The following is a 23,237-nucleotide window of genomic DNA, read 5'->3' on the forward strand; positions in this document are numbered from 1 at the left end:
TGGGGAAGATCCCTCACATAATTTTTCAAAGTTCCCCAAGGCCACAAACCCAGCTATCTGGCTCCCCACTTTGGCCTGCTGCCATCTCACAGTGAAAGTTCCCTCTCCTCACTAGTCTCAAATGAGACGGTATTTGTGAAAGAGTTTTGCAAACCCTATACTTACTACACTACCACGCAAGAATTCCTTGTCATCCTCCTCCCTCCTTTTCCTCCTCAATTCAGTGCCGTAACTAATAGAAAAAAGCGATGCACTAATCTACTGGCATGTGAATTATTAGCCTCACAGAAGGGCCAGGGTCTACACCAAGTCTTGAAGAATTAGAGCCAATACTTCGAAGTGTCTCTATTAGCTACCAAGGCTTGCAGCTGCCAGAAGAACCAAGCCAAACAGTCCCTTGCCTATGATAACACATTGATCCCCTGTAGTGCAAAGACTTTGGTTAAAAACGTGTGTGGGCCTTTGTACATACTCATGCCTGAATATGTTCTCACCCACTTACCTGTGTGTATACTTTTCAGAATCTATTTCTATACCTGGAAAAGTCTAGAAGGATACACAGCAAAATGTTAATAGTGGTTCTTCCCAGGATGGTAGGTTTATGGATGATTTTTCTTTTTTTTTTTTTGCTTCTCTGTATATGCAAACTTTTCTAGAGTGAACATGTATTGCTCTTATAATTAAAATTAATAAATAATTGCCTCCATATCAAAAGGGAGGATGGAATAAAAGATCTGGGTTCTAGATCAGCTCTGCCCCAGATCTGTGTGTTACCTTGGGGGCATGGCTTTTCCTCTCTGGTTAGACTGGATGCTCCCTCAGGACCTTCCCTCCTATGACATTCAAGGATCCTAACCACACCTCTGCTTATTAATTAGTTCTAACCCTCCCTCTCACCCAGGACCCCGACTGTGAACTCATAATCTGCCATTCTGGTTTCTCAGGCTAAATCTCAAGACCTTATTAGGTCCTCACGCCCGTATGAACTATAATAAAGGTGAGTCTTCGTGAAAGGCCTTGACACTACTGGCTACATCTAAGTTATACCTCAAGGCCTGGCTGGGCTGAGATGGACACAGATGGAGCTCACCTTTCTTTCTAGGCAAGAATGACCCAACAGGCCTTGCTACAGGAATTAAAGACAGGAGGCATTCACACTCCTTATCACGCTGGGTTTGGATTAACTTCCCAGGGTCATTGCAATAGCAGGATCTATAAGCAAATCCTGATAGGACACAGGGCAGCTGTGTCACCATGGAGATGGAACACCATAAGCCCCACAGGTCATCCACAATGTTTCAAAGAGACTTCACAACCTGGGACAACAGAGGAAGTTGGAACCTGGAAAAGAAAAACTTTATGACCAATCCCTGGATGACTCTTAAAAGCAAGCTCCTGAGTGTATTGTTGGCAACAGGGAAGGCAGGAAAAACTAATAAGAACTGAGTACACAGTGTGTTCCCAGGTGTTAGGTGTTTTATTAACTCCTAGGTTGTGTTATTTCTACTCATCTCCTATTTTGCCGATAGGGAAATTGAGGCTCAGAGAGGCTAGATAAGTTGCCCGACATCACAGAGCTGAGGAGCAAAAGAGCCACGATTTTATTTCACATGAGCTGGGTCTGAACCCTGATTGTGACCCGAAAGCTTCCCCTAGACCTTGCCTCAGTGAGCACCCTTTGTGTTTCAAGGAGATAAACATATATTCAGCCATTTGGCTGAAGAGGAGGAACTACCACCAACTCCAACAAACAAAGCTCGACTCAAAAAGATAAACAGTAAAAATGCCTAAGGTAAAAGCATAGGCTAGGCATGAGCAGATCCTGAAAAATAGCAGAGACAGTGAGATGCAAATCCATTCAAACTTTGCCAGTGAGGGCAGAGGTGGGGCCTCCTCCTGCAGACATTCATGCTCTCTCTGACCAAGGATGCACAGAGCAGTTGCCTAAATCCTGAAATCAGCACAGTACCATGGGGGCCAGGAGGGTCACAGTCCCCCAAGGCCAGTTCCACCACTTTCCAGCTGTGGGGCCTTGGGTGAGTCACCTGACCTCTCTGGGCCAATTTCCACACCTGTAAAGCAGGAGGGACAAGGAGGAGGGAGCAGTGGCAGATGCCTGGTACATACAGGAGGCTGCCCACTTGGCTCCAGAACCCCCTCTCTGAGCCCTCTTTCCCTCAAAGTCTTTAAGGAGGGGGCTCCAGCAGGGACCTGGAAGATCCCTACCAAAAGAGGAAAGGAAATAGAAGGCCAGGAGGGCCATCCTCCACCTGCCAGCTTGTTCCCTTCTTACCTAAGCAGTGGGTACAACCCCACCAGACAGCAGCTCCTACAGGAATTAGGCCTCTGACCACACAGGTTCCAGGACTGTGTCACCCACAGGAGTCAGCTCTGCTGGACCACAGCCAGAAGGAGCCCTTCCCAGCAGCCGCTCCTTCCTGACTTCCTCCACTTAAAGGTCAGGAGTCCCAACTCCCAGAGAGAGGGCAAGGAGGCTTGCGACTTCCGACTTGCCCTTCCAGGCACCTTTCATCTCACCTGCCAGGAGGGCCCTCCCCTCCTGGTTGATTCATGGGCCCTGGTGTACACAGGTGCACACAGGTAAGTGAATGAAGCCTGTCTCGAACCCCACAGGTCCTCAGCTTCGCCAAAGCAGGACGTTACAGGCGTAACTGGACTGGGGGTGCCTTTGGACCCAGGAAGGGCACCCAAAGGGTCTCATCTGAAACCTGTCTGCAGATTTGTCAATTTGTGAGATTTTTCTATTTTCATTTTTTAAAACTTTCTTCCCCACCCCGCAGTATGAACACTTTCACTGCCCACTTCCGAGTGACTCAATAAGACGCGAGATCCCCAGGTCTTTCGAGACCCCGGTTCCACCTTGCCACTTCACAGCTGCAGAAACTGAGGCCCGGGGACTCCGAGGGCGGTGCTTCTCCCGCCACCTGGGGACTCACAGAGGGTTCCAGCGCTCGGGCAGGCGGCGGTGCAGCGAGATGCGGTCGCTGAGGTAGATGTTGATCTGGTGCAGCCGCACGCTCTCCTCCTGCAGCCGCAGCTCTTCGCCCTGCAGCTGCAGCCGCACTGCCTCACCTCGCGCGCCCAGAGCGTCCTCCCGCACCGGCGGCCGCGGCAGAACCGGGTCTCGCCGCCCAGAGCGCGGGGTGCGTGGGAGTCCTGGCTCGGCCGTCCCGGCCCCGCGCCGCGCCCGCAGCACCGAGCCCAGCCCAGCCAGGGCCAGCAACGCCAGCAGTACCAGCAGCGCCTCCCGGCCGCGCCGAAGCCCTCGCGGGCAGCGCCTCCACGCCGCGCGCCCCCACATGCGCCCGCCAGCTGCGGCCAGCGCCCGGCGCGCCCCGAGGCGTTGGCGCAGCCAGCGACCCGGATCCCGGAACCGGCGCGCCGCCCCGCCCCCGGCCCGCCCCACCTGCGCCCCGCCCCCTTCCCGCCCCTCCTGCCCGCCGTAGGGGCGAACTTTTACAGGGTCCTCAGGAGGGCTCGCTGAGCCGTGCACCTTCTTGGTGGGCTGTGTGCTTTATTAAAAAGGTAACGGCCGTAAAACCCTCAGCTCAGCGCCTGGCAAGTCGTAAGCGCTCCGTAAATGTTGGCCGAATGTGCTGTGCAGGGCGCTATGAATTTCACTGCCATTATCTCATCTAACCCCTACACAGTCCAATAAGAGAGGTACATTTTACAGATGAGGAGACTGGGGCACAGTGAGGCTAATTTACACCGGGCTATCTCATGGAGGCCTGCAGGCATACCGACCTAAGACATACTGCTCGGATCCCTTGAATAACAAACCCTCCTCTGGCTCCCTATTAGTCAGTAATCTGTTTCTTATTCCTCACTTTACAGACGCCTCCAAGAAACTTATCAAAGAAATGAACTATCCTCTCAGAAAAACACGCAAACACACCCATGACTGCACACACCCCAGGCCATCCCTTCATGTTAAGTAGCCCGGTTCTTGGCTAGAGGTTTCCTTTGGGAGGATTGGGAGAATGAGGAAGCCACAGGGGTGCCGGAAATATTTAATAGGGTCCAGACTAGAGTGAGGCATGAGATTCTCTCCAAGGCGGAAAATTGAAGTGTGGGCCAAATAAGCCTCAGTAATCAAAATAAACAATATTTTTCAAAATCAAAATGAATGCAAAAAATCCATGACAACAAAATACCAAAATTTTAAAGGCAGAAAATCTAACCCTGTGCTTGCACAGCTCACTTCACTCACCTCACCCTAATCCCAGCCCTGATTCTATCTCTTGATTTTAGTGAGGATTACATGGATAAATACATATGTAAAAATTCATCAAGTTCTTCTTTAAAACCCATGCACTTGACTTATGAAAGTTATATCTCAATTTTTAAAAAGAAAAAATAAAGAAATAGAACAAAGAATAAAAAAAGGAGAACCCCTAGCCTCCAGGACAAGTGCTGAAGTCCTCAGCTTGACTGGAGAGACCCCCATAATGTGACTCCAAATTCTGTAATGCCTATCCCCAACCACTGGGGGATAGGGGAGGCATGGTTTCACTCCAGGCCTTTGCATAGGCTGTTCTCTCTGCTGGAAATGCCCTTCCCCACCTAGCAAACTCCTACCCATCCTTCAAGACCCTGCCAAAAGCCACCTCTTCCATGAAGCCTTCAGCAATTCCATGGTTTTTTAGGTAAACGTATTTAAAGATCACATCATCCTTTTGTGTATTACTCAGGGTTCCACAAGAGAAACAAAAGCAGGAAGAGATATATTAAGAGATTTACTGCAAGAAATTGGCTTATACAATTGCAGAGACTGGTTAAGCAAGTCCAAAATCTATAGGGCAGGCCATCAGGAATGACAGGCTGAAACTCTCTGACATAAGCAGAAGCTACAATCCACAGGCAGAATTTCTTATTTTCTAGGGCAATCTCAGCTCTGCTCTTTAGGACTTTAACTTATTAAATCAGGCCCACCTAAACAATCTCCTTCCTTAAAGTCAGCTGATTGTAAATGTTAACCATATCTACGAAATACCTTCACGGCAACATCTACATTAGTGTTTGATTGAATAACTGAGGATTAAAGCCTAGCCAAGCTGACGTATCAAACTGACCATGTCTATTAGTTTCCGAGAATTGCCATAACAAACTACCACAAACTAGGTGGCTAAAAACAACAGAAATTTATTCTCTCACAGTTCTGGAGGCAATAAGTCTTATTAGCAGAGCCACATTCTCCCTGGAGGCTCCAGGGGAGAATCTGTTCCATACCTTTCTCTTAGTTACTCGTGTTGCCAGCAATCCTTGACATTCCTTGAGTTGTAGATGCATCACTCCAATCTCTGCCTCCATGGTCATATGACATTCTTCTAGTGCGTTTGTCTCTGTGTCCCTTCTACTCTTCTTCTAAGGGCGCTGGTCATTGGACTTGGGCCACTCTAATGATCTCATCTTAACTTGATTACATCAACAAAGACCCTATTCCCAGATACGGTAACATTCATAGGTATCAAGGATTAGGACTTCAACATATCTTCTGGGGGGACACAATTCAATCCATATCACCATCATACTTTGTTACAGCCCTTGCTACATTAGGTTGTGTTTAATTCATACCCTGGCCTTGTAAAAAAAAAAAAAAAAAAGAAAGAAAGTAAAGGATTAAGAGTATGGGCTGTGGTCACTTTATGATCCCAGAAGTTGGTTCAGTGTCAGACACAGTAAGTGCTCAATTCATGGCTGGCTTTGTGTCTCACACTCACTTAAGTAGGCACCTGTTTGAACTCAGTGGGGAAGTACCTGATGGAGGGCACAGCCTGGTTAAGTGCAGAGAAAAGTTACTCCCAAAAGGTAACAAACATGAATTCTTTAGGTCTTCTTGCTGGAAGGGCCTCAGCAACTCAGTCTGGACGTTTTCAGAATCTGCTCCTAGAAATCCCAAGGAAAAACCATCCAGGAAATTAAAAAGGAGGCTGACTGGAAAGGGCTCCAGTTATTCTCCCTGAAACCAGAGCATTGACACATTTATTTGCTTAATCCTTTGAGCTTCCTTATTAGATCATCGCAGCCTCGTCTCTAATTACCAGAGGACTTGGTAACCAGGCCAAAGGAAGTACGTTGTCCAGGCCCACAGCTGATCAGTAGCAGAACAGGAAATAGAACAGAATAAAAAGGTATGGTTCAAACTGCTAGATGTCTGCCAATATCCAATCTTCTCTTTTTCCTTCTCTAGAATCCTTTTTTAAAAAATGTGTTTGTTTCTCTGGACCCATTGTCTTCCAAAATAAAGACTATATTTCCCAGCCCTCCTTGCAACTAGGCATGGCCAAGTGACTAAGTGTGCCACCAATGGGCTATAAGTGGTGGTGTCAAATAGGGCTTCTGAGTAATGTCCTTAAAGGAAACTTCCTTACCTTTCTTTCTTGCTGGCTGGATTGTGGCTATGAAGACTGGAGCTCAAGCAATCACCTTGGGTCATGCACTGAGAATGGTGAAACACGATGGCAGAAGGAGTCCAGTTCCCTAACATTGTGGACACTGAACCAGTCCTGCTGGCCTCCTTCCAGGCTTTGTTTAGTGAGAGAGAAATAAACTTCTATCTCATTGAAGCCACTGTTTCTATGGGTTTTCTGTCTTAGGCAGCCAAGTCTAATCCTCACTGATACAGATGATTAATTGCAAGAGAATTCTCCCCAAATCTGACTCTGATGGTACAGTGATTTTAAAACCAGGCTGAAAATTCTTTGATACTCCCTTCCCTTGAAACAAGGCAGACTTCTAACTGCTTCAACCAACAGAATATGGTAGAAGTGAAGTTCTGTGACTTCTAAGGCTAGGTATAAAAGGCCATGAAGCTTCCACCTTGTTCACGGGACCACTGTTCTCAGAGCCTTGAGCTGCCAGGAAAGAAATCTGACGATCCCGATGCCATCATGCCAGAGAAGCCACAGGCAGACAATACAGTCAACAGGGTCAGCTGAGCCCAACCTTTAGCCACCCTAGACAGCCCAGGCATCAGACAGGTGAGTGAAGAAGCCATCTTGAAAGTGGCTCCTCCCCAGTCATTCAAGTCATCTCAGCTATGGCCCCAGATGTCACAGAACAGAGAGGTGCTGTCTTCAAATCCCTGACCCACAGAACCCATGAACATAATAAGATGATTGTTATTTTACACCATGACGATTTGGGATGGTTTGTAACACAGCAGTAGATAACTGGAACAACTGGATGATTTTAATCAACATATTTCAAGAGGAAATATTACTGAGCATCTAAACGTGTGTGCCAGGTACTGTGCTACAGACTAGGCAAACTACAATGAGCAACTGTCGATGATAAACAAAGCTGGATACTAGTTAAATGGGAAAGACAGATTTGAATCAGTAACATACCATTTCAATAGGGAAGGAGGTCCAGTATGAACTGATTCAACTTTGATTTGCATAGGGGTAACTGGGAGTTTTAAGTAGAGCTGAGGAAATGAAAAATTACAAAGGATTGGTCAGCATAAATGCTGATTAGCCCAGATATGGTTGTTGGCTTGCAATCATCGAAGTCAGGATTCTATCCTCCCACTGAGACTGGCAGACAGAGGCCCTATCCTTCCTGACGATCACATTGTAAAGGAATGACTGGGGCTTCCCTGGTGGCGCAGTGTTTAAGAATCCACCTACCAATGCAGGGGGGACACGGGTTCGAGCCCTGGTGCGGGAAGATCCCACATGCTGCAGAGCAGCTAAGCCTGTGAGCCACGACTACTGGGCCTGCGCTCTAGAGTCCGCGAGCCACAACTACTGAAGCCCGCGCGCCTAGAGCCCATGCGCCACAACAAGAGAAGCCACCTCAATGAGAAGCCCGCGCACCACAACGAAGAGTAGCCCCCGCTCGCCGCAACTAGAGAAAGCCCGTGTGCAGCAACGAAGACCCAGTGCAGCCAAAAATAAATAAATAAATAAACTTAAATAAATAAATAAAGGAATGACTTTCAGGTCCTTGAGAAAGATACTCCTGAATTGTAGGAGATACATACACATCTCAAAGGGACAGAGAAAGGATTCACAATTGTAAGCCCTTTTTAGTAAATGTTCTTAAAAAGGGTGGTCAGGGGCCTCTGGTTAGGTGTTGGACAGAGCAAACAGCAAATTGTTTGGGTAGTCTTCAGCTTTCTCAGGCAGGCACTTAAGGGGTGCTAGTGTCGCAGTCTTGGAAACTATGTTAGTGTTTAAATCTTTTAATGTGAGGGGAGGCGGGTGGAGGAAATCATTTGTGTTGAGAGTCTGTAGTTTTTACAGGCCAAGTTTGAGCCCTAGTCAAGATGAAAGCTCAGAGGAACCTGTCCAGAATTTGGTCAAGGAGAGAATCTTTGTCACAAGACAGATACTTCTGACATCATGGTGCTGAGAGTGTAATGGAATGGACAGATAATAAAAAGCTAACTTATTAGAGTTGTGATAAGTATTTTGAAGAAGCATTGCAGGGTGCTAAAAGGACTTATACTAGTAGAATCTGGTTTAGTTTAGGGGTTTAGGAAGGTTTCTCTGAAGAAGTTATGTTTACACGGATACCTGGATGTTAAAGTGAGATCAGTGATTTGAAATCATACTTTAGGTTAATCTGGAACTCCCTTTGCTGCTGCCCAGCTCAGGGAAATAAATAGTTTTGTATCTCCTGTAGAAAGATAATGTGTAAACTGGTAAGCTAGTCCAAAGCTTTTTATCAAATATTCTCTATTTTCAAAGGGACTATAGCCCAAAAGTTAAGAAGCGTAAGTCTGGCCTGATTCTCTCACTTTACAGATGGGGAGCCTAAGACACAGAGTGGGGAGGTGGGGTCTCGAACAAGTTGGTGGCTCAGGCAGAGTAGGGTCTAACTTGCCATCTGCTTCAATTCACAGCCTCTGGTTACTGGCCTCCCTGGAGGATATGGCCCTTCCATGAGCAGCTCCCCCAGGGCTCCAGGAGGGGGATGGGGTTTGAGGTGAACCATGCAAAGCAGCTCCTACCCAGAACTGCTGCTGCTATCAGACTAGTGGGAGGTGACTCCATGCACAAAAGAGAGTCCACTGGTTGGTGCTGGAAGGCAGGTGTGATAGGAAAGGCTTGGAGCTGTGTCTTTTGGCCTCTGTCCAAACACCCAACACATTTAAGATCTGTCAGATTAGAAAACAGACAAGGATTACAACTTGGATCGGCTTACCAAATTGGAACGCTTCCCAACAGAGGCTTAGTTGCAGAGAAAAGAGTGATGGAATTAGGCCTTACAAGACCTGGGTTCAAGTGCCAGGTAATGGATACAAGCTGTCACTTACTGAGCACCTATGTGTGCTGTAAACTGCTAGCATCTCACTTTATCCACTGACAATCTTGCAAGGTTTCTTCTCTGAGGAAACTTGGGCTCAGAGAAGTGAGGTGGTTTATCCAAGGTCACACAACATACAAGGGGCAGAACAAGGATCTGAGGCCAGGTCTCCTGACCCCTAGTTCAGGATTTCCTACCACACACCTCAATGGCAGGCTGCTGTGAGACCAAAGACCAAAGACAGCTTAGCCTCGTGGGTAAGAACACAGCCTTGCAGCCCGCTTGCCTGAGCTCAAATCCCAGCCCCATCACAGATTGCTGTGCAGCCTTAGGCAAGTCACTTAACCTCTTTCAACGCAATGTGCTCATGTATAAAATAGTGGTGATAATAACAGTACCAGAGTAGGGTTTTGGGAAGGATTGAGCGATGTAGTCCACACAGACAGCCTCTCTGGACACAAAGCAGGGTGGAAAGAGCTTCTGCAAGGGCAAATGGAAGATGACTAGTGCTTTGCTACTCAAAGTGTGGTTCTTAGACCAGCAGCATTGGTACCACCTGGGAGCTATTGGAACTATAACAGTTTGTTAACAGAGGTAAAGTAACAGGAGTTACTCTGCTTACCCAGAGTAAGTACTATGTAAATGTTATTAATGATGCTAAGTTGGCATCCATAGAGGGCAAATCCAGCTGGGACCTTAATTCTTTTCATACCTCTTCCCAAATTGACTAACTTGTCCTCTCCTTGGGTTTCTTGTTAGTTTGAGGAGATAGTTTGTTCTTTGACCACACCATCTCATCTGCTGCTCAACCAACAAATAGATTGCTGTAGAAGGCACTTTTGATTTGTCATATTAGCTCCCTTCACAGGCGATCATTACATCCCTTTTAGAGCTTAATAAGTTATACGGTAGTGGTACTTCAAACATTAGTGGAGAAAAGATGACTGATTCAATTAATGATTGGGGCAACTAGATAAACATTTGGAAAAATAAAGTTAAATGCCAACCTCACACCTTACACCAAAATAAGTTCCAAATGATCTAGAAATGTCAAAGTAAAAAAAGAAAAATAAGAAAATGCAATGATGAAAGTACTGGATGAAAAAACCCAGAGACCATTATGGAAAAGATTTATAAATTTGACTACATAAAAATTTTTAAATTCTGTAAAGCCCCAAATAATGTAAACTCAAAAGACAGAAGACAAATCAGAAAGACATATTTGCAGATGACATTTACCCAGTATGTGAATCAACAGGGAAATAAAAAGAACAAACAGAAATAAAAATGACCAAAGGATTTGAAGACAGCTCCCACAAAAAAGAGATCTAAAATGGTCTATAAATGTATCGAAATATGCTCAACTTCTCTACTTAAAAAGCATGCAAACTAAACTTACTCCAAAATATTTTTTTCACCTATCAGATTGGCAAAGATTAAAAAGGTTATTAATTCCAGTGTTGTCAAGGATGTGAATAAACAGGCACTCTTATCCAGTCAGTAGGAATGCAAACTGGTACAACCTTTTGGAAAGCAATTAGACAACATTTATTTGAGATGTTAATGTTCGTATCCTTTTGATTCTGCAATTTCACGTCTAGGAATTTATCTAACAGAAATAGATTCATAAGTGCTCAAGAGACAAGCTTACAGGAAGCTTATCGCAGTATTGCAGGGGTCCCCAACCCCACCCCCCACCGCCGTGGACGTACCGGTCCTCAGCCTGTTAGGAACCAGGCCTCACAGCAGGAGGTGAGCGGCAGGTAGCGAGCAAAGCAAAGCAAAGCAAACGAAGCTTCATCTGCCCATTGCCCCTCATCACTCGCATTACTGGCTGAACCATCCTCCTCGCAACCCCCCACCCCAGTCTGTGGAAAAACTGTCTTCCACAAAACCGGTCCCTGGTGTCAAAAAGGTCGGGGCCCACTGCAGTATTGTATATAAAAGCAAAAAGTTGGAAACAACCCAGATATCCATTAATAGTAGATTATAAAATGAAGTACTGCACGTCCATACACTAATATACCACAGTGTCATTAACAAGAATGACATTAATTCTAAGTGTTTAACATACAAATGTGTTTAAGATGCATTGTTAAGTCAAGAAAATCAAGTTGTAGAGCTGTATGGATAGTATGATCCTATTTGAGTAAAATACATTAATACATAAAAAGGAAAAACTCTAAAGAAATATTCACCAAACCATTAACCATATTATATTTATTTCTGATTAGTGAGATTCTTTGGCCCTTTCATCTTCATTCCATTTTTTTTCAACGAATATTTATTGATTACCTACCACTTGGCAGGCAATGTACTAGGTTCAAGGGATATGATGGTAAACACCCAGAGCCATTGATCTCAAGAAGCTTACATTCTGTATTTCTACAACATTGGAACTCTTTACAACACATATTATCATCTTACTAGGAAGATATTTTAAGGTAAATAAATGCTCTTTAGAGATTATTTTACTTCCAAACCCTCCTTACCTCCTTTCTAATCCATTGCACCAGTCTCTGATCCCCCTGTCCCTCCTTTCCAACCTGTTTCCTCTCTTTTCCTACAACTACCCAACTCACACCCAGTTTTTCTGCCCAACTTGTGGTCAAGCACTCCCATGAAGCTGTCAGTGACACCCTCAAACTCTGAAACCTTCCTCTGAATTGATAACAAAAGCTCACAGACCACCCTGTTCCACAATCACGTGGGATTCCCTGGGGGCCAGGGGCTGTATCCCTATCATCCAACACACATAATGTCTGGCACACAGGAGGCACTCAGTTAATGTTGGTTGAACAGGGATTGTGTCGGTGATGGAGGTACACCACTCAGACGGCCCTTCAAGAGAACCTGCTGCAGGGAGAACAGTTGACTAAGAGACTCTAGCTGCTACGCCTTCGGGTCCTCCGTGATACTCTTGCTGAGGCTACAGTTCCTCTGGTTTCTCCCAGTCAGTGACCGAGCATGGGAGGGACACCAGAACCCAGCCATTTCTGTTTGATGCAGGAAGACTTAGCAGACTCCCTTTGCCTGGGAACTCCCCATCAGCCTGGTCGAGTCATTCCCAGAACTGCAGGGCAGTCTGAAGCTCTTCCTACCCAAGCCTCCTCCCTTTCCACCCTCTTTTCCCAGTTGTCAGACCTGCATCTGGGTCCAAAGGCTCTCCTACCCTTTTCTTCTTCCTTCCACCTTTATCCTATACAAGCATTTCTCCCAGGAAAAAAAAACATTATGGCATTTGATTCTTAGAGGACCCAAACCAACATAGGGATCAGTGAAAAGATACTGGAAGAGAGTTCATAAACAATAAGACTGTAGATACACTTGCAGAAGAGATTTATGAATAAAGACGCGCTGGATCCATTCTTCCAAACCTTTGTGCACACAAATCACCTGGGAATGGTGTTGAAATGGATTCTAGTTCAATAGGTGTGGGGTGGATCCAAGATGCTGTATTTCTAAGAAGCTCCCAGGATGTACTGATGCTGCTGGTCCGGGGACCAGAGTTTGAGCAGCAAGGTGCTGGAATCTTTATTTGCCCCGCTCGGTCTCTCCTCCCTGGGAGGCTGACTGTGAGGGCCACATCAGTAGGCTCTGAACCTCAGGCTAACAGTTATGTTTGGCCAATGAGGAGCATTGACAAGAGATCAGAGGGCAGGAGGAGGATGAGGTCAGAGGTTTTTATTCCTCTGGGGATTGCTTCCTACTGGGTTGCCGTAGGATGGCTGCATCCCTCTACCAAAGGCCCAACTCCTATCAGGTAGATCTCTCCAGTTTTCTCTCTTGCAGAATTCCAGTAACTGCTCTCTCCCTTTCCCCCTTCAGGCCTGGGGTGGTGATGGCTCCCTACTGTTGCCAGCCTCTGAGTACTGCAACATCCCTTGTAACTCTTAGTAAATACTGCCCACATGTCTGTAATTAGTTCTTTAGTAAATGGTCCTCATTACCTCAGCCAAATGTGCCAGCTGTCTCCTGCTGGGAACCTGACTGCTACAAGTGCTGTTCAATGCAGAATTTTTTTTATAAGAGCAGAAAACTGGAAACAACCTAATTGTGCATCATTAAAAAATGATTAAATAAATTACGGTACATCTGCTTAATGGTGTTACATGCAACAATTAAAGAGAATGCAGTAGGGACGTCCCTGGTGGTCCAGTGGTTAAGAATCCGCATCGCAATGCAGGGGACTCGGTTCGATCCCTCCTTGGGGAACTAAGATCCCACATGCCACAGGGCAACTAAGCCCACGTGCCACAACTACTGAGCACTCGGGCCACAACGAGAGCCCGTGTGCTACAACTAGAGAGAAGCCCGCGCCTGGCAACAAGGAGCCTGCACACCACAACTAAGACCCGACACAGCCAAAAAGAAAATAAATATATATATTTTTTAAAAAAAGGATGCAGTATATCTATGTTCATGGAAAGATGCCCAAGCCATTTATTTAATGAACAAAGGGCGGGGGAATATTCAGAATAGCATGCATAGTAGGAATCCACTTCTTTAAAAAGTAAAACAGTAAAATATGCATTTGTTAAGGCTTGGATTGCAAGTGACAACATCCCTGCTCAAAACAAACCTAACCAAAAAGAATGGGGGTGGGGGGTTCTGATTCCATCTTTTTCTATCACTTGTCTCTGCTCTTCTGTGTGGTGCTTCACTCTCAGGCAGCCTGTCTTCAAGTGGGGGCAGAGCGAGCCCCAGCCTGGCTTATGACGTCCTGACAGCTGACAACCTTTAACAAAAATTCCTGCACTGAAGGAATTGGAATGAGCTTGGACATACGCTAATCACTGAACCACGTGGACTGAGAGTGGGGGAAGGAGGCTCCCGAAGAGAAAGAGGGTGTCTCTTCCCCAAGTAGGAGAGGCAGGACAGGTGTAAGCAATACAGATCCACTCTAGAGGGAACATTTGTAGTAGACATTTGTTATCCTTTTTGGCTGCCCAGCATGGGAACCCCCTTCCTATGCTGGAGAGTCTCCTACCTTCTGGGGCACCCACAATGGAGCCTACCTCCCATTATACATGCTGAAAAAGCTAGAAATGCACTTTCCCAACTCCCTTTCTGCCAGGCAAAACACATGACCTGGCCAGGCCATTCAGATGCTCCCATCTCTGCCTTGGACTCTGAAGCTGATGACACCAAAATGGGCCTGTGCAGACTCCATCCTGGTATAGGGTGCAGCCTGGCATGATTTGGGACATTGTTCTTGGTTGTGGGGCCTCCGGGGCTGGTTCTCTGGCCTCGTGGGATCTGTGAGCTATGAACAAAACCTCGTATTAAATCCCCTTTCTTCTTAAATTATCCAGAGGGTTAATTTCTGCTGCTTGCAATCAAGAACCTTGATTAATGCCTATAAGTAGGTGTGCATGTTTGAATATGTATGAAATATTTTTGGAAAGATAAAATAAATGTGAATATTGGTTACCTATGGGAAGTAGGACTGGGAAAGTGGGAAAGTAGAGGAGGAGGGAAAGAGGCTTTTGCTTTATGCCCGTTTGTATTGTTGGAATTTTTTTTTTTACCATGTATATTACTTTTACAGTGAAACAACTAGTTAGTAAAATATAAGAAAAGACACCTGAATAAATACAATAAGACAAGGAAGCAATTGCTCAGGATTTTCAAGGAACCAAGTCTTCATTAGACATTCAAAAGAAAGTCATCCTCAACTCTGTTGTGATGAACAGAGCCAAATGTGGAAATGAGTGACAGTGTTTGTTTAATTAATTAATTAGTTATTTATTTTGGTTGTGCAACTTGCGGGATCTTAGTTCTCTGACCAGGGGTTGAACCTGTGCCCCCTGCAGTGGAAGCTCATGGAGTCCCAACCACTGGACCACCAGGGAATTCCCCACACCTTGTTTTATTGTGCTTTCCTTTATCGTGCTTCCCAGATGTGGCATCTTATAGACTGAAGGTTTGCGGCAACCCTGCATGGAGCATGTCTACCAGCACCATTTTTCCAACAGCATTTACCCACTTTGTGTCACTGTCACATTTTGGTAATTCTTGCAATATTTCAAACTTTTCATTATTATTATATCTGTTATGGTGATCCATGATCAGTGATTTTTGATGTTACTATCGCAAAAAGATTACAACTCGCTGAGGGCTTAGATGATGCACTCTCTCCAAATGTTAGCATAACTTGACTGCTCAATTCCTTCAAGTCTCTTTGCAAATGTCACATTCTCAGTGATATCTTTTCTACCCAACCGATTATAAAATAACATCCCATCCTCTAACCCACTTACTTGGATTCTGTTATGTTCTATTTATTGTTTTAATAACATTCATCACCATCTGACAAGGTATTTACCTTGGTTGTTTTCTTAAAGACTATTGCACACTTACTAGACTACAGTATAGTGTAAACATAAATTTTACATGCACTGGGAAACCAAAAAGTTGCATGACTCACTTTATTGCAGTGGTCTGGAACCGAACCCGCAATATCTCTGAGATATGCCTGTACCACCTCCCACATGGCCGAAATGATTAGCTCTATTACTGAATCTCACACACTCAAACACTTTCCATGACTCTCCATTACTCACAGAATAAATCTCTAGCACTGAAGCATTTTGCAGCCTGAACCCTGTGTACTTTCGAGACTTTTACGCTTCGCCTAGAAGACCTTATCTTCCAGCCCTGCTGGTCCATATCCTAAGGGCATTACTATCTTTGATCTGCCAAAGCCATGACCCTTATTCCTTCCTCATGCCCTCATCAAGTTTTGTTCTGTATTATAATTCTATATACTAGACTTAGTCATTTAACAGTCAAGTTAAATGACCTAGCACCTACCATATGTCTAGCTTTTTGCTAGGCTTTGGGACCATAGCTCACAGTCTGTGGAAACCAATTACCCCAGATCAGAATGTTAAAAGTCTGTTATCGTGATGAGAACGTAGTGTAAAGCAATTGGCTGGCAGGGCTGCTCTCATTAGAATCTTTCTCTTTCCCTCCGCCTGGATTGCACCCTCTCCAAATGGTAGCATAACAATTCCTTCAGGTCTCTTTGCAAATGTCACATTCTCAGTGATATCTTTTCTACCCAACCTATTATAAAATAACATCCCATCCTCTAACCCATTTACTTGGATTCTTTTATGTTCTATTTATTGTTTTAATAACACTCATCACCATCTGACGCACAAGTTACTTACTTGTTTGTGTATTTACAGCCTCTTTCCACTGTCAGGTCCAGGACAGCAGGGATTTTATTTTGCATCTTCTCTGGGGCCTAAAACAGTGCCTGGCACACAGTAGGCACTCAATAAATACTTGTTGAGAGTAGAAAGAGAATTGGACTAGATGTCAGAAGACCTGGGTCCTAGTCACAGCTCTCCCACACGACAGTCGTGTGGGCTTTAGCAAGACACATCCTCTTTAAGCCTCAGGTGCCTCCTCTGTAAATTGGGGGTGATCATCTCGGCCCTTCCCCGCGGCTGACAGCACTGCTGTTAAGGATCAAACAGTGCGTCTCAAACTTTAACGTGCCTCAGAATCACCTGGAGGACTTGCTAAGATACCGGTGGCTGGGCTCCATACTCGGTTTCCTATTCAGTAGGTCTGGGTGGGATGAGAAAATGTGCATTTGTAAAATGTCCCAGACGGTGCTGCTTCAAGAACCACTGACGAAGAGAGATGCAGGTACAGGTGGTGATTGTAGGCCTAACGCCCGTCCCAGACAAGTATGGCACTGATGGCCCGGCAGGACATTCTGCGAGGACAGAGTGGACGCATCTGTTCCTTAATTCAGTCAACGACCATTTAGGAGGCGCCAGGTTAGTGCCGGGTGCCGGGGGGAGGCGGGGGGCGGTCAGCGGCGCGTGCCACAGGCCAGGCCCGTGAGCCCGTGGACTCAGACCCTGGCCCAGTGCTTGGGAGCTCGCAATGTGAGGAGGGCTGGGACGGCCGCTCGGACCTCCGCACGCGGCGGGAGGTATCCGGAGCAGCGGGGAGGGACGCAAGCGGGCGCCGAGAACGCAAAGGTAACCTCGGGAGCTCGGCGGCGGACGCAGCTCGAAACTTCCCGGAACCCGCTGTCCAGCCCCCGCCCCCGACGCCGGCGATTGAGGCGTGCCCTCGCCCTGGGCGCGCGGCCGGCACACAGTAGGCGCGCGGCCCGGCCCTCCTCACGCGGCCGGCACACAGTAGGCGCGCGTGCGGGCGGAAGGGGGCGCCGGCGCGCGGTATCCGGGGGCGGAGCCGGCTGGGTCAGCGGCGCAGACAGACGCGGGCCGCTGGCCGCGATGGGGGAGGGCGGATTGCCCCCGGCCTTCCAGCTGCTGCTGCGCGCCTGCGATCAGGGCGACACGGAGACGGCGCGGCGGCTGCTGGAGCCGGGGACTGCGGAACCGGCGGAGCGCGGCGCGGAGCCCGAGGCGGGCGCGGAGCCGGCGGGGCCCGAGGCGTCCGGGCCCGGGGCGGGGTCGGCGGCCGGAGCGCCGGTGCCCGTAGATTGCTCTGACGAGGCGGGCAACACGGCGCTGCAGTTCGCCGCGGCCGGGGGCCATGAGCAGCTGGTGCGGTTCCTGCTGCGACGCGGCGCCTCGGTCAACAGCCGCAACCACTACGGCTGGAGCGCGCTCATGCAGGCGGCCAGGTGAGGGGTCCGGGGCGCCGGGGGATCCGGGGTGGTGTCCAGCGGCCTCCGGGGCGCGGGCGGGCTCAGGCGGCCGGACCTGCCCGGCGGCCCCCCGCAGATGCCCCGGGAGGTAAAGAGTAAAGGACTGGTTCGAGAGAATTGGAATGGTAAACTTTGAGTAGCTTGGGATACGACGAGAAGTGGACGCTCTTTTTAATAAAGTAAAATCCGCATCTTAGAAACATTGGCCTTTCAAAACACAATCTGGAGACAGCAAATAGAATCTTAGAGACTTAGAACCTTAGTAATGTCCATTTATTACTTCTTGCAACAAAGGTTTTCTAAGAACCTACCTACCAACCCTAGCTTGGCGTTCGGGATGCTGCGGTACCCAGATAAAGTTCCCACTGGAGCAGCTCACATGCCATTGGGTAGGCCAGGTAAAGGAACAGCTTTCACAGGGAAAATTGGGGGAGCTTTTGGAGAGCAGACTCAGTTTCAGGAAGCGGGGGAAGGTTTCTGGTAAGGATAATGTATGTATTCAAGTCTAGACCTAAGGATACCTAAGAATTGACCTGGACGGAAGAAGTGGAAGGTGGGAATGGGGTGATAGGAGGCCCGTGCAAAGGTTTGGAAGCCAAAGTGAAATAGGCATTGGTAGGACTGCTAGAACGATGTTGTGGCTGGGAGAGCCTGGGAGTAGTGGGAGATGCACCGTGGCAAGGCTGCGAAAGGTGAGCTATCCTAAGGACACTGGGAAGTAATGGAAGTTTCTAGGCAGAGCAACTGACAGAATGAGATTTATATTTGCAAAGATCACTTTCACTGCACCATGAGGATGGATAGGAGGGGTGAGCTAGAATCGGAAAGGCTGGTTAGGAGGGGATTGCAGCAATCCAGGAAGAGGTGTTGGTGTCCTGGACCGGAGCAGAGATGGCGGTGTGAGAGCAAAGCAATGAGTTTGATATGTACTCAGGAAGTAGGATGAACCGGACTTGAAACTCTGGTATAAAGAAACGCTGATATACAGTGAAGTCTCTCACTCCTGTCAGCCAACTACTTAGGTCCCACCCAGTTTCTTGGAGAAATTCCCCAAGGAGGGAACAGAAGTCATTTGTAATTTTGATGGATATTGCCAGATTGCTCTCCATACAGGTTTATTAGTTTCCTATGGCTGCTGTAACAACTTACTACAAAGCCAGCAGCAATCACATCACTCCAACCCCTGCTTCGTCATCACATCTTCTGCCTCCTTTGCCTCCCTCTTCCACATTTAAAGGACCCTTGTGATTCCACTGAGCCCACCTGGATAATCTCCCCTATCTCAAGGTCAGCTGATTAGCAACCTTAATTCTATCTGCAACCTTAATTTCCCCTTTGCCACGAAACCTAACATATTTACAGGTTCTGGGGATTAGGATGTGGACATCTTTAGGGAGCCCATTATTCTGTTGACCACAGTAGTATTAACCAGTTTACCCTTCTGGCAGCAGTGTATGTGAGTGCCTTTTTTTTCTGCAGCCTCTCCAACAGAGTATATTATCAAACTTTTGAATTTTTGTGTTTGATGAGTGAAAAATATCTCAGTGTGGCCGTGACTTGCATTTGTTAAACTGAGTGAAATGAAACATCTTTCCATATGTATGAGCCATTTATTTTTCTAAAAGGCGTTGAAATCACAACATTCTTACCCATAATCTTCTCATTGTGACCCGATTATGTTTTATTTCTGAGTTCGTTTCCAAGTGTTACATGGTTGTTCTAGTTTAATTTGTATTTCTGGAAAATTTTTACTCTGCATTATTTTCGTCATTAAATATATCATTTTCAACTGCTGTGTGATATTCTATCCATGGGCACTACTTAACCATTTGTGGTTTGCTTAACCATTCCTTAGCCCTTGGGTATTTATTTCAGTCTGTAAACACACCTAGGTAACGCATCCCAGTTGTAACACTTGGGCTGCCCATTCACATGGGTGATGCAGTGTTTTATGCACCTATCAGTGTGTTGGGACTCCTTGTCTTAAGACACTTGATTTGTTGCCCGGAGCAGTCTGGGGTGCCCATAAAACCTTTTGGGCTATGGACCTTACTTCTGAGGTTCCCTGTCTCTCTTAGTGGCCCCATCCACTCTTCCAGGCTTTAAAACTCCAGGTAGGTCCTCAACCAAGTACCCGTGTAGGCCTTAGCATCTCTTCTTCCCCTCTGCGTTAGTCCAGGCCACACATTTATAAGTGGCCTCCCACTGCTGTCTCTTCTTCCAGGTGTGCCTTCTGTAAACCATCCTCTGCAGAGCTTCCAGATCTTTCTGAAATGAATGTTTGGTTGTGCCTCTCCTGTGATAGCTCCCCTAGTCAGAGCCCTTAGCATGGCATTTGAGGCTCTCACATTCGGACCTCTTCCCAAATTCTCTCTTCTCCTTTCCCCCTGGCTTCCTAAATTCAGGCCAAGATGATATCATCCAGGCCTTCTCTTGTGTCTCCCTGCATGTTCTTTGTTTTTGTTTTTTTAAGTTAACGTTTATTGAGCATTTACTGTGTGCCAAGAATTTCGTCTCCACTTTATGAATGAGAATTTGACATTACAAAATCTGCTCATGAGCATTCAGCTAGTCAGCAGATTTGGGGAGTCCAGCCGCAGAGTCCTCACCATAACCATGTACTGGAAACCTCTTCTTCCCCTTCTTCCCTCAGTGAGTGAAGCCCCCCGCTTCCTCCCAGCTTAGCTTCTTCTGGGAAGCCTGCCATGATATCCCCCCTGTTCTCTGGTCTCTCAGCCCTGGGCAGGCCTCTGCAGTAGTGCCCACCACTCTCACGTTATAGCTGGTCACCTTTGTCAGTGACACCCAAACCTGGCCATACATCAGAATCATTGGGACGCTTTTCCAAATCAGATTCCTGAGTTCCCTTTCTGGGATTGTGATTCAGAAGACCCAGGGGAGGGACAGGGACTCTGTGTGACACGAGGCTCCCCAGCAACGATTCTCCCACATGGTAGGTTTGGGAGCCACTGACGCTCACCTAATCTCTGAACTCCCACCTGGAACCGAGGAGCCCTTAGTGAGCCCCAGGGGCCTTGCTGAGTGAAATTTATGACTTCAGCACCTGGTTTGCTGCAGGGTGTCTCAAAGACCCTGATCACCAGTTTTTTGCTGCTAACCAAGTTCTGCAGGATGGTCAGAGTCATCTGATTAATTTCATTTAATGAAATTTAACCTTGATGGGACAGGAGACTCAGAAGAATTAAGCTGAACTCTGCTAACTAATAATTTAACATTTTTAGAGGATTTTCCTTCTTCTCTACAAGTTGGTATTGTAAAAAGAGCTGGAATTTGTGGTCCAAGTGTCCTGACTTTGTCACTTGCAAATCGAAAGGCTCTGGACTAATTACATTCCTCTTTTTTCCTCCATTTATCTTACAGGTGCTATTTTGGAAGCGTTAGCTATGACATACTCTCTAATTTACTATGGTAGAATGGGATAGTCCTATGAGATGATGAGAATTGATTCAACCTTTAGCTGAGCCTAGACAGGGCCTGGGTACTTTAAAATTTATTGGACTTCAGTTTGTGATACTGACCATCTGGACTGTCTGTGCTGGCTTGTGCTCAAGCATTCGCTTGCCTAACCTGCATCAAGAGCTCAATGTTGAGGAATAATATGTAGGGAGACTTCCTAAAGGATACACAGTTTGTCTGACCCTTGAGTCAGGACGGCCAAGCGCATGGCTGTGTGCCGACACGTTCCAGTCTTGTGCTCTTTCTCCTTGAAAGTAGATAGGCCTCAGAGATGGTGCTCCTGGCAGCCACCACTTTCAATGAAGTGAGCATCTATTTATCTTCCCAGCTCTCTGGTGTTCCAAAGGTCGTCATTGGATCAGGACCATCAGAGGCTCTGTGCCTGGACTGCACTTTGGTCTCTTGTGAGTGTTTTAGCATCAGAGATGGTTTCATACATGTTTTTTTTCCTATTCTTAAAATGATAACCTTTGTTGAGCACTTAGTTTGTGTCAAGCACTGTGCTAAGTACTTCAAATGAATTAACTCATTCAGGCCACACAGAATCTGAGGAAGTAGGTATTGTTGCCTTCCCCATTTTACAGATAAAGAATTGAGGCTCAGAGAAGTTAGGTTACTTGCCCAAGGCCACACAGCTAGTAAGAGACAGAGTCAGATTCACACCTAGGCAGGTGCTCCAGAGCCTATGCTCCCAGCCTCTGCTCTCAGCCATGAATCCTGTAACTCACCATTTTCCTCTTGGTGTTGGCCACAAGGAAGCCACTTGCCAAATTTGCTAAACACTAAAGGGACAGCTTATATGGTGTTTACTCTGGCTCTAATTTCACCCTTACTTTCCTTCTTCTGCCCTTCACTTTTCCGCCTGCTAGCATGGCAGAGCTGGCCTCTCAGCCCAGGGCTTTGAGAGTGGGAGTGTGTGCCAGGTCTTTCAATACAGGTATTAATTGCTGAAATTAATTGGTAATCATAGCAGCTGCTCAGAAAGCCCTGAGCTTCCCTATCTTCAGTAATTACCTATTAGAAGCTTAGCATCCACAAAATTATCTCAGCCTTCATTGAATCCTTTTATATTTTCAGCCTAATTGAATGACCTCTTGGGCTACTCATGAGTTCAGAAAGCATTCCAAGTGTCAGCATTTCTGCTCAAATTCAGCGCTTTTCCTCCTTTGTGAGTTTGTTTTACCAGAAAAAGTGGGCTTTGGGATTTTAGGGTCTAGGTTCAAGTTTTGACGCCATCGCTTCCAAATTGAGAGATTCTGGATTATTGCTTTCCATTGTAATCTTCAGTTTCCTCATCTGTGAAATAGGCATTATCAGTTTATCTCAGGGCTTACTAAGACCCAATAGATAAAGACAGGATTTTTATCTGTTATCTGCTGTCAGGGATTATGCTAGATTTTATCTCATGCTTGATAACTAAATAGAGAAATCTTTTTTTAATTAAAAAAATTTTTTTGGCTGCGTTGGGTCTTAGTTGTGGCACGTGGGGTCTTTGTTTGCGGCGTGTGGGCTTCTCTCTAGTTGTGGCTTGTGAGTTTTCTCTCACTAGTTGTGGCGTGTGGGGTCCAGAGCGCATGGGCTCTGTAGTTTACGGCACATGGGCTCTCTCGTTGAGGCGCAAGAGCTCAGTAGTTGTGGGGCGTGAGCTTAGTTGCCCCACGGCATGTGGGACCTTAGTTCCCTGACCAGGGATCGAACTTGCGTCCCCTGCCTTGGAAGGCGGATTCTTTACCACTGGACCACCAGGGAAGTCCCTAAATAGGGTAATCTTTTAAAGTTATCTACTCCAACGGAGGATACACCAATTCTTCAGCCATTTCTGTTGCCTGTCTGGGGA

General features: G+C 46.6%; 2 protein-coding genes across 6 annotated transcripts in view; one reads left to right on the forward strand and one right to left on the reverse strand.

The window, feature by feature from the left end:
• Window positions 1-3,364, reverse strand: part of GALNT12 (polypeptide N-acetylgalactosaminyltransferase 12) — a 39,731-nt gene extending 36,367 nt beyond the window's left edge. Inside the window, exon 1 of the mRNA XM_032636257.1 lies at window positions 2,958-3,364. Within this exon, the coding sequence (XP_032492148.1) occupies window positions 2,958-3,322 (365 nt within the window). The 5' untranslated portion in view covers window positions 3,323-3,364. The remainder of the gene's footprint in view (window positions 1-2,957) is intronic.
• Window positions 3,365-17,494: 14,130 nt separating this feature from the next.
• The window catches only part of ANKS6 (ankyrin repeat and sterile alpha motif domain containing 6), a 56,745-nt gene continuing 51,002 nt past the window's right edge, over window positions 17,495-23,237 (forward strand). For 4 of the 5 annotated variants that reach the window (XM_032635851.1, XM_032635853.1, XM_032635855.1 and 1 more), the window contains exon 1: window positions 17,517-17,899. In XM_032635851.1, coding sequence (XP_032491742.1) covers window positions 17,547-17,899 — 353 coding nt within the window. In that variant the 5' untranslated portion in view covers window positions 17,517-17,546. Of the gene's footprint in view, window positions 17,900-23,237 lie in introns of all 5 variants that reach the window. The other variant, XM_032635852.1, reaches the window with a different exon arrangement.

This window comes from Phocoena sinus, chromosome 6 (assembly GCF_008692025.1).
Source record: "Phocoena sinus isolate mPhoSin1 chromosome 6, mPhoSin1.pri, whole genome shotgun sequence".
Lineage (NCBI taxonomy): Eukaryota > Metazoa > Chordata > Mammalia > Artiodactyla > Phocoenidae > Phocoena > Phocoena sinus.